The sequence below is a fragment of the Martes martes genome (genome assembly GCF_963455335.1).
Source record: "Martes martes genome assembly, chromosome: 4".
NCBI classification, from domain to species: domain Eukaryota; kingdom Metazoa; phylum Chordata; class Mammalia; order Carnivora; family Mustelidae; genus Martes; species Martes martes.
Genome location: NC_137891.1, coordinates 107395125 through 107407222, shown reverse-complemented (window position 1 = coordinate 107407222; position 12098 = coordinate 107395125). Strand labels below are relative to the sequence as shown.

Below are 12098 nucleotides of genomic sequence, written 5' to 3'. Positions count from 1 at the left end.
CTGGAATATCAACTATTTCTCCAAGGAGCCCTATTCTTTTCAGGGAGAATGGACTCTCTTTGCTTTTATACCATCTCAGTGGACAGAGCTAGGAAGTAAATTTTTTAAAAGTTCATGAATTCAAATTGATAACATTTAGTAATACAAGGTGTTTTAGTTTTGTATTTGCATCTCTTTTACATCTTTTATGTATCTCATTACATATTTTAGTGAAAATACTTGTTCTGAGTAACAATATATTTGCTGATATGTTTTATTATGTAGTATATTTTTCAGTAGTACAATACCAATATTACTAATGGTAAACATACTGAATAAAATTTAAGGTTTCTTTGCAGTTATTGATGGACTGAGCCACTAGGTGCCGCTAGAATCTAGATACTTTAAGTACAGCTTGACTAGATATTAAAAAATCCTTGACTCAGACTTTCTTGAATGTTTTGGAGAATGTTGCTCCACTGTTGCATTGCTTAGTTTTATTGCCATTCTGGCACCACTTGATATTTTTCTCTTTGGAAATGTTAATTTTGTTTGCTGTTGGCTTTTGTCTGGAAGCCCAGATAATTTTTTCCATGTCATCTTCTCTCTGACCCTTTTTCTTTTTTGTTGTTGTTCTAATAACTGATTATGCTTCTTCTCTATGTTTCTTACCTTCATTATGTCTTTCTTGAGGACACTGTAGTACAGTATTTGTTTTTTAGATGATTTTATTTTTTCAGTATTTTATTTTTTCAGTATATTGCCTGAGTTTGATCTACTCTCATCTTCCCGGTGGGTTTTAAATCTTGTATATGTTGCATCCTTTCACATCTGCAGTTGTATATTCAATGATATTTAATTCATATTCATTTAATTTAATTCATACAAATCTTGTATATGTTGCATCCTTTCACATCTGCAGTTGTATATTTAATGATATTTAATTCATATACATATTCATATTGTATATAGTTTTCCTCTGCTTCATATTTTCTAGAGGGTAGTATTTTGTTTTAATTGAAAAGTCTTTATTTTCCGTTTTAATAGTAGCCTCGTATGGGGTTTTGGTGGCTTTTTCTGTTCCTGGTAAGATGTTCTGGATTTTCCTGCATCAGCAAGAAAAGGTGGTTCTATGTGGGGGGGGGGGGCAGGGTGTGAAGGGATGTGGGTGACTCAGTTTTATAGCTAAAGAAAGCCCTCTTCTGTTCATATAGTAAAGTGCAGTTTCTTTAATAAATGGTGCATTTTGAGGTTTGGGTTCTGTGATACAATCTTAGTTTCTTTAGTAATATTTAGCTCTTCAGCCACTTGATGGGAAAATCCCTGTATTTTCTAGGGTGCCTCATGAAGTGTTCTTATGAACTTTCCACCTTGGTTCTTACCTGTTTTCAAGACTGATTTTTGGCCTTCTCATTATTTTGGGGGACTCCCAATATCCTTCAGAATCACTACCTTTTGCTTATGCTGGCCAGTGCTAGTTTCTGTTGACTGTAACCAAAGAATCCTAATTGACATACTAACCACTCAATGTAAAGTTTGTGAATCTTCACAATCCTAAATCATATACAAAGCCACAAATACATACACAACAGGTTTGTTAGAACAGGACTGCTCTCTCTTGTTTACTATTGCACTCTTCTAGCTCAAAGCCTGGGACATTCTGGACATTCAGTGTGTTAAATTTCTCTTTATTACATTATTTCCAATAGCATTTGCCACAATCTGAAATTATCTTCCTTTTGTTTGTTTCATAAGTTTGTCCCCCAATATAATTAAGCTTCATGAAAATAAATATGATTTCATGTATGAATGTATCCTGAGTGTCTAGTAAACCATTGACAAACACAGGTACTCAAAAATATTTTTTGAATGACTAATAATCAGTTCTTTGGGATGGTAAAATTGGTATAGCTCAATGAAGTATCATTCTGAGGAGCTATGAAAAGTCAGAGTAACCACATAATAAATTATCTTAACCAGCCTTCTACATTCATCCAAAACAAGCTCCTAGGAATTTAGTTATGAAATCTTGTCATGACTTTCTCTAAGGAGCTTCAGGTTGGGGCTCAATTAAATGTTTCAGCAAGAGAATATTTTTTAACAGATGATGAGGGGAGCCTGGCTGGCTCAGATGGTAGAGTATGCCATGCTTGATCTTGAGTTCAAGCCCCACCTTGGATGTGGAGCCTACTTAAATAATAATAATAAACAAATGATGAGTTTACTTGATGGGAAAATGTAACTTGAACTATCCATCAAGCTAAAACACCTTTGTTTTCCTTTTTTTTTTTTTTAAGATTTTATTTATTTATTTAACAGATCACAAGTAGGCAGAGAGGCAGGCAGAGAGGGGGAAGTAGGCTCCCTGCCAAGCAGACAGCCTGATTGGGGGGATCCTAGGACCCTGAGATCATGACCTGAGCAGAAGGCAGAGGCTTAACCCACTGAGCCACCCAGGTGCCCCTGTTTTCCATTTCTAGTCAAATGTTCTTCTATATAGAAATAGAAGGAACAGAAAATTCAAATTTATCTTTTAACATTTTATTTTTAAATAATCTCAAACTTACATAAGAGTTGCAACAATAGGAGCTCCTGGGTGGCTCAGCTGGTTATGTGCTTCAACTCTTGATCTCAGTTCAGGTCTTGATCTTAGGGTCCTCAGTTTGTGCCCCAAACGGAGCCTACTTTTTAAAAAAAAAGTTGCAACAATAGTACAAAGAACACATCCCCTTTACCCTGTGCATTAGCTATCTACAGCTATATTATAAATTCCCCAAAACAGTGCCTTAAAATAAGTACTTTTCACCTTACAGTTTCTGAGAGGGAACCCAGAGTGGCTAATCTAGGTGGTCCTAGCTCACAATTTCCTGATATTGGAGTCAGGAGGTTAGCAGGGGTTGCAGTCAGCTAAAGGTTTAACCAGCACTGGACGATCTGCTTCCAAGGCTACTCACCTACCTATTGGTAGGAGGCCTCAGTTCCTGGACACACAGAAACTTGGCTATAGGCTGCTTGAGTGTCATAACATGGCAGCTGGCTTCCCCAGACTTGAGCCCAGAATGAATAGAAAAGATCTCTCAGGGAGATGCATGCCTTTTATGACCTACCTGCTTAAGTCACTGCTGTCAGTTCTGCAGTATCTCTTACAAAAGAGTCACTCAGCCCAGTCCCACACCGAAGGGGAGAATGAGACCCCATCTCTTCCAAAGTGTATCACTGAATTTGTGAAAATATCTTAAAATCACCATATTCAAAAAACCACTATTTTTAACAACTTGCCTTTTTGTCACTCTTACCGCCCCCCCCCACATATACAAACATGTTTGAGAGCAGGTAGCATGTATCACATACCTTCACTCCTTGAGATTTCAGTGTATTAAGAAAAGGGATATTCTCTTATCAGTACAGTTATCAAAATCAGACTTAACATTGTGTTAATCTGTAGTCCGTATTTCACTTGTGTGAACTGTCATTTCTAGAATTCTACCCCCATTAAGTTGATTTTTAAGCAATACAGTAAAACAAGTAGTGGGTTACAAAGTGTAACATAGGTTATGTACGTTTTTATTGGCAGGAAATAAAAGGTCCTGGGACTGGGGAGCTGCTGGAAACGCACGCTCTAGTTGAGCCGGGAGCCCGGGGTGAGGGTGTGGGCGGGGGTGGGGGTAGGAGGAGTAGGGGCTGAGCACGAAGACAAAATACTGTTTCTGAAAAATCAGTTTAGCCTTACCCACTATTTCTGGAAAACAATTTCAACTGTTCCCTTCGGTTCCTGTCTTGATTAGAACGCTGTGATAACGGTAGTAGTTGAGGAGGCCTGGTCAGATTTCCAGGGCAACCATTTATCAGCCGTATTATCCACGAGCAGGTAACTTTTAGAAACTTACATTTCTTCATCAACGAAGGAATGAAGGGTTCCTACAGCCCAGGGCTGTTGTGAGGACTAAGCGAGCTGAGGAACCGGAAAAGCACAGCGGTGCATCAGCCGCGAGCCTAGTGGTTTCCCCCTAGGTTTCCCTCCCCTCCCCGCCCGAAGAAGGCCGAGGAACCGAGGGGGCGGGGCAGTGTCACGTGGGCGGGGCGGGGCGGGGCGGGGCGGGGCGGGGCGGGGCGGGCTCCTCCGCGGATCGCACGATGTGACGCGCCGCCGGAGGCAGGCCGGGCCCTCAAGATGGCGGCGGGCGCCCCGAGCGGCTCGGCCCGGCAGTAGTGGCGGGACGGCACTCGCCGCTGGGGCCGGCCGCCCCGGGAGTGGCTGCAGCAACGCCAGGAATCGAGGATGGTAAAATGACCCAGGGGAAGAAGAAGAAACGGGCCGCGAACCGCAGTATCATGCTGGCTAAGAAGATCATCATTAAGGACGGAGGCACGGTGAGCTGGGGTACCGCGCCGGGGAGCGTCCCTCGGGGCCCCCATCCGAGCTCTGCCCCCAGCGCCGCCGCCACCAGCCGCCCGAGCGTCCCCGCCCTCCCCCACCCCGTCGGTGGTGCTGGTGTCTCAGCCTCCTGGGCCTTCTTGTTTCTGCTCCCAGGCTTTCCTCCCTCGTCCCGGCCTGCGGCCTCCGGGGCCTGTCCTCCTGGGAAAGCCGCTTGCCTCTCCCGCACCTGCCGCCCTCTCCTTCGGCGGCCCCTGGAGGCCCTGCGGCCTCGATCCCCACGTGCGCCTCCGCCGCGGGCTGGAAATGACGCCCGGCTCTCCGCCGGCCGGCCCCTCGCGTCGCTGGTGCTGGTCCCGCCGCGCCTCTAAGTCCCGCAGCTAAGCCTTCGGCCCTGCGCCGCCTCCGCCGCGGCCCTTTCGAAGATGCTGGGAGCAGTCCCTGGCCTCCCATATGCTGCTAACCCGGTGGCATCTGGCGTGGCGATCCCGCTGGGGCCCATTAGTGCCTTCACTTTCTTCTTCCACCTCCTTCTGGGTCAGTGCTCTTAGCTCCTTCCAGTGTGGTAAACACTGTCAGAAGGTGGGCTTCCCTCTTTACTTCGCGGAGTCAGAAGCGTGACGGAGGACACCAGGGGCCTAGACTTAAATCCGATGGTTTCCAAAGAACAGTAACCACCCTCTTGTTTTAAACTCACTTTATTTTAAAATGAAAGACGCCAAATAGAGTTATCATGGCCTGAGGATTAGAAGACACTTAGAAAGGAAGACAGAGGGCAAGAAAAAATTGTGCTTTTTAGAAACAGTTGTCATCACAATAAACTTTATGCAGTGTGCTGTAGTTAACCAGCAGGGGACGTAGGATTTTTAATTGAAAATTTAACTCGCCTATACTTTTTTATGCTGAAATTTCTCCGTTGCTACTCTCCAGTCTTTGTTGCATTCTTTGACATTACGTTCTGAAATAGAATGCAGAGGTAAAATACGTGTTACACTTTCTTGAGAAATGTGCAGAAATGATTCCTCTTATTTCATCTTTATATTTATTCATATATATATATATTTGGATATTTGGAGCTAGATTCAACAGCTTGCGTAGTGCTAAATATGTACAATAATTAGGCGACCACTGAGGATTTGCCGAATCCATTTGAAATAAATGACTTTTTTTTTTTTTTTTGACATTTCAGAATAGGGGCCCAATCCATATGCTAAAATTTTAGAAAGCTTGGGACATGTGCAGCAATTTCAGAATATACTTTTAGCTAATTGTAAAATTAATTAGATGTCATAGCTTTGACATGTAGTGAGAAAAGAAACTTCAAGTCCTTAGATCTTTTTGTTGTGCTTGAATAATTAGAACATTATTTTGATTAAATCATTTGTGTATAGTCAGGCCCTTTTGATGAAGTTGGTTAGAACTATGTGGGGAGAGAAATAGCATGAACGAATACTGGTTGTTTTTGTTAACCATAGGGACTTGATATTTTAACTTCTATATAAAATCTACAAAATAGAAGCAGCAAAGGATTGTATTATATAAAAGCAAGTGATTTTTAAGATCCGTATTCTCTGCAAAAGATTAAGAGTGGAGTTCTGATCAGGAAACACACCTTCCTTTTTCTTAAGGTAAAGTTCAGTTTTGTTACCTCTTTGGAGTTTCGTTTGATTCACTTTACAGCAGATGCTTTCGTTCCAAATCCTGTGAGATTTGGAAGAGATTTTTATGTTTTATCTTATTTGTTAAAGTTGTGAATTCGTGGCTTGTTTTTGGAAGCAAAATACAATTTTACACAAAAGTCAGTAAGTTTTTAAGAGGGCACATTGAATAAATGGAAGGTTTTCTTGAGAACTATGGACATGTGGGTATAATTATTTATCATCTTTATACACTTATGTTGCACTTTCCATTCTAAAAGCATTGGACACCTCTTTAGAATACAATATTTGTTTATGCATCTTTGAATCTTATAGGGCCTAATATAGATTCAGAGTGATAAAAACACACTTTAAGTTCTTAAAGAAGTATGTGCTAGCACATTCCTGAATTTTTGTGGTAATTGCATTTATTCCTATATTGATTTTATACACACACATACACATGAGATATTTATATTTTCAGAAGAGTCAGGGTAATTTTTTACAGTGTTTGTATTTTAAGCTACTCTAGCTGTAAATGAAGAAAGTATATTATAGTTATAGAAATTTTAAATTGGCACTCCCTTTTCTGCTTCTCTATTTGTAATTGGCCAGACTGCCCTTATAAACATTTTTTAAGAAAGGGAATAAAATTGCTGATTGATATTTTGTGTGTGTGTGTGTGTGTGTGTGTGTGTGTGTTCCACTGGTGGGTGGATTCATTCTGTCAGGTGTCTGAGGCTGTATCATCATACTTCACAGTCTCTGAACAGTATTTTGGATCCTTGGCCAATGATACTGACCTGATCCTCTTTCGTTTTCTTCCTGGTGTTCAACAATGTTAGTAAAATTATTTTGCCTCATCTTTCTGCTAAATTATTTGCTTCGTCTTTCTGCTAATGATGTCTTTGTAAGCCTTGTTAGCCAATTTTCATATTTATAACCAAAACTAATAATGAGTTAATGACTTTTCAAAAACTTAGAACAGATTTGTTAGCATTTTTGACAGTTGAAGAAGTGAACTCTTCTAAATGAACCAGGTTAATCATAATTTACTAAACGCTTTTCTTGAAATTATATTTGAATGTGCTCTGAAACCAGGGTGAGCCTAGTAAATCGCCTATTTGATTCATACACAGTTAAGGGAAATTACATGAAGGTGTGTGATTCTGTATCAGGAGTTTTTTGTTTTTGTTTTTAGATTTTATTAATTTATTTGACAGAGATCACACGTAGGCAGAGAGGAAGGCAGAGAGAAAGGGGGAAGCAGGGTCCCTGCTGAGCAGAGAGCCCAATGTGGGGCTGGATCCCAGGACCCTGAAATCGTGACCCGAGCTGAAGGCAGAGGCTTTAACCCACTGAGCCACCCAGGTGCCCCTGTTTTTGTTTTTTTTTTTTTTAAAGATTTTCTTTATTTGACAGAGAGAGACACAGCAAGAGAGGGAACGCAAGCAGGGGGAGTGGGAGAGGGAGAAGCAGGCTTCCCGCGGAGCAGGGAGCCCGATGCAGGGCTGGATCCCAGACCTCGGGATCATGACCTACTCGATCCCAGGACCCCCGGATCATGACCTGAGCCGAAGGTAGACACCCAACAACTGAGCCACCCAGGTGCCCCATGCATCAGGAGTTTTTAACTTGGGTGTGTACACCCTGAAGTTGTTTGCAGAATTTTCTTTGACTCTCCATTTTTCAAGAGAGATTCCCAAAAGAGTCCATACCTTCCCATAACTATAGAAGAGTTCCACAGATTAAATTCAGTAGGTATATATTTAATCTTTTACTGTATACCATTTTACTGATGAAAGTAATTGTAATATTATTGGTGGATTTACTTTCTGAAGCATCCTTATGTGGAAATACAATTTTTGTTACAAAAAAAAATTTTATTTATTTTTTTTTTTTTTAGATTTTATTTATTTATTTATTTGACAGAGACCACAAGTAGGCAGAGAGGCAGGCAGGGGTGGGGATGGGGGGAAGCAAGCTCTCTGCTGAACAGAGAGCCAGATGTGGGCCGGATCCCAGGACCCTGGGACCACAACCTGAGTGGAAGGCAGAGGCCTTAACCCACTGAGCCACCCAGGTGCCCCTTTTGTTACAAATTTTAATGAGTGTGACATTTTAATGTATTATTCAGTGCAGACCATTTAAGTTGGTTGAATTAAAAGTGCATTCTAACATTTTAGAATACTTCCAGTTTTGTCGTTAAATTCTTACCATGTATTTATTAACAGATTGTTTATAAACATTCCTGTTAGAGGCTAAGAGCTAAAGAGTTACATAGATGAGGTATTTGTATTGTCAAAAATAGAACTTTTAAATGGTTTTTTGAAGTTTGCTTATTTTTTTAACATGATCTTTATTGTATTGTTTTGTTAATATAGTTGTGGGACTGCATCTCTGACAAAGGGAAAAATGTCCAATTTTTTTCACAAATAAATTGGTAAAATGACTAAAGATTTGATAGAAAGTCCAGCGTGTGTGAATTGCGTTGTTGGAAGTACCTGAAAAACATAAAATTGGTATTTGCAAAATGAAATATGGCCGGAGAAGCAAAGCACCAGATTTTTATTCCTTGTATCTTTGAGTTTAAGTATGTAAATAGGAGTCTGCAGCCATTTCAAAAGTCTGGACCCAAGCTCTGATCCTTTGCATCCTTTACCTACAAAGATGGCTGAAGCAGTTGGAGGATAGCCCTTAGTCCCCTGAGAGCTGCTAACTGTCTAACTGTGAGGGGGGCGACAGTGCCTTCAAAACGCAAGTGTTTTCTGAAGTCACTAGCCCGTGCCCAGAAACATCAGGATAAATATACTATCTTTGGTAAACTTGTGTCAGACAGTACCATGAATGACTTATCTCCCTTTGGTTAGTATGTTTGGGGATAAATTAGTAAGCAGATTTTTTAGATTATATATCCAGTTCATCCTAAGTGTGAAGTCCTGCTTCCCAATAATAATAGCATCTGCAGAAATTCACTATTAGTTGAACTGTAACTCATTTAAAACTACCAAAGTTTGAAGTTGAAAAAAGAATAGCTTGTTCCAGGTAGTAGTCTGACAGATATTTATGATGTCAGTTTTTCTATTATTTAAAAGCTTAAGTTGTCTTTTAGCATTATTTTGACTTAGAAGTGTCAAAGTAACATTTCACAGTTGCAGCCAGGGTATATTAAGATCCCTGAAACAGTTTTATCTCTCTGAGGGCCAGATATAATAGCTTATTCTAAATAATGGGTCTTGGGACACCTGGGTGGCTCAGTCAGTTAAGTGCCTGCTTTTGGTTCAGGACATGATCCCAGGGTTCTGTATCGAGTTCCTTGCTTAGTGGGTAGCGTGCTTCTCCTTCTCTGCTTGCAGCTCCCCCTGCTTGTGCTCTCTCTCTCTCTGACAAATAAATAAAAATCTTTAAAAAGTAAATAAATAATGGGTCTACTTTATCAATAATGTATAAAAACAGTTATGAATTCTACCACGAGATACTTTCCCTTCTTAGGGAGTCTTTTTATAAAATAAGGGGTGGTACGTAATAATTCATTTAGCTATATAAATTGACTAATTAGAGATCACGCCAAGTTTAGGCTCCGTCCTAGGTGTTGATGATAGTTTGATGTTTGTGTTGATGGTGGTTTTTTATTTTCAATTTTATTTTACATTGTTAGTTCAGTTTGTAGTCATTTGAACCATGTAACCCATTAAAGATGTTCATGGGGATAAGCACTTAATGTAATGATGGCTTAACTTGATTTAATGGTTACATCTTTTCCTCCTAAGAATGGAGGGGATGTGATGGGCAGTAATGGTGCTTAATCTTTTGAAAATTTACCACAAAGTGGGGATCCTGGCTGGCTCATTTGGCGAAGTGTGCAGTTCTTGATTTTAGGATTGTAAGTTTGAGCCTCACCTTGGGTGTAGAGACTACTTAAAAATAAATCTTAAAAAAAATTTACCACAAGGTAATACAATCTTAAGTTCTATTTTTTTGTTTGTTTGTTTTGTTACTTAAGAGTAAAACTTGATCTCATCATATTTTTGTTAAATATGTTTAAGAAGTAGTTCGAATTTCTATTTAGGACCAATCTAACTAATATCTTCACTTCTGTGATAAAACAGATATTAAATATCTGTCTTTAAAATTGATCCATAGCATATAAATAAAATCTAAAGTCTCACTGCAAATTAAGCCAAAATGGCTTAATTAATATAATAGTGTTAAAAATGTTTATGGTGATTCATACTTCCAGGAAACTGAGGATTGCTTTTGTTTTCTTTTTGCTCCACAGAGGTAATATTTCTTGCTTTGCTTGATTAAAATCAGAGTAATTAAGGAAAGCACCACTTGACTTTGTGAGAAAAGAAACATGATACCAGATACTAGCAATAAAGTTTTATATTCCCTCTAGTTATGCCATAATGTGTCAGAATCCCATGAAAGCAGCTTTGTAGTTACAGTACTTTTTTTTAATGTTCTATGAAAAACTACAATTCTTAGATGCCTGTAACTAAGAATCTTTTTTTATTTTTTTGGTGTGTAAGACTTTTACATTATCTTATTTTAGCTTAGTTGTGTATTGTTCCAAGAAAAATTCAGTGTTTCTTTCTGAATCTATATTTTACTCTCATTTTTGATTGATAACTTGTCAAAATTAAATTCTAAGTTCAAAATTATTCTCCCTCATACCGTATTTTAGTTCTTACCATGTTTTTTTATTTTTCCCTTTATTTTGAAAATCTTCAAAACTACAGAAAAGTTGCAAAAATAGCATAATGAGTATTCATTTGCTCATCCCTTAGATTCATAATCACAAATGAACATTTTGTCACATTTGTTTTTTTTTCTCTATACATCCTCCTATTTTTTCTGAACCATTAGAGAATTAGTTGTAGACATCAAGACACTTTACCCCTAAAACATTGAGATTGTATCATCTAAGATAAAGGATATTCTCCCACATAACTACAATATTATCACCACATTCAGAAAATTTAACATTTATACCATACTATTAGATAATATATTGGCAATAGTCACGTTTCTCTAATTGTCCCAATAACCTCGCTTATAGTTGCCTTTGTTTTTGGATACAGAATTTAACCATTACATTTAGTTGCCATGCCTCTTCAGTCTAGAATAATTTTTTGTTTTTTTTTATTATATCAATAATTTTTAATAGTCTAGGCCAGTTGTTTTGAAGAATGAGTCTCAGTTTAGCTCATTCTCATTGTTTACTCACATGATAAATTCTGTTTAATAAATGGGATTATAATGCCCAGTTATAGGTAGAATTACTTTTTGTCTCCTGGCCAACAGTCTATATAAGCCCCTGGTTCACTGATAAGTATACAACATAAGTTATTAAAGCCAACATTCTGCATAATAACTGCTGGATTCATAAACCCATATTGATTAGGCAATCATAGACTTAAAATTTGGGAGCTAGACAAGGATTTAGCTAAGAGATTAATTAGACTAACTTAATTTCCCTAGCAGCTTAGTGATTGCATGATTAGGACTATCAATCAATCCATAGTCATGAAATACCCTTTCTATACTAGGCATTGTGCGACACGCTGAATACTAAAATGGAAAAAAACTAGATCCCTACATTTAAAAGAGTAACAGTCTGTTGCAACGTATCAGTGTAACTTAACCACTGCAACTAGCATAACTCCAAACTTGGGCTCTGGAGTTTCCTGGATAGATTCCATTCCATCTCTTATTTGCTGCATTAGACTATAAAATGGAGATGATAATGTCCAGTTGAAAAGGTTGTTAGGAGGAGAAATAAGATTTTGAATGTAAATGATTGTAAGTTTTCAGTAATACTCTTTCATTATGATTTTAATCTAGTGTATGTGTACCTTAAATCCATGTGATAGCTACACAGTAGCCAATAGTGGGATATTAAATCATAAAGGAGGGTATTAATAGGAGACATTGCTAGCTTAATTAATGAATAAAGATACTGCCCTTTTAACAGTGTTTAAATACAGTAATTATACTGAATATCTAAAGTGATAGAAGGGACTTAAAGAGTAATTCATTTACGTTCTACGAACATTCATTAAACACCTTTGTGCTATGCATGTACCAGATCAAAGAATAATAAA

General features: G+C 38.6%; 1 protein-coding gene across 2 annotated transcripts in view; it reads left to right on the top strand.

Moving 5' to 3' along the window:
- Positions 1-4134: 4134 nt before the first annotated feature.
- MFSD14A (major facilitator superfamily domain containing 14A) overlaps positions 4135-12098 on the top strand; it is a 42720-nt gene continuing 34756 nt past the window's right edge. For both annotated transcript variants that reach the window (XM_080801152.1, XM_080801153.1), the window contains exon 1: positions 4135-4350. In XM_080801152.1, the coding sequence (XP_080657278.1) occupies positions 4267-4350 (84 nt within the window). In that variant the 5' untranslated portion in view covers positions 4135-4266. The remainder of the gene's footprint in view (positions 4351-12098) is intronic.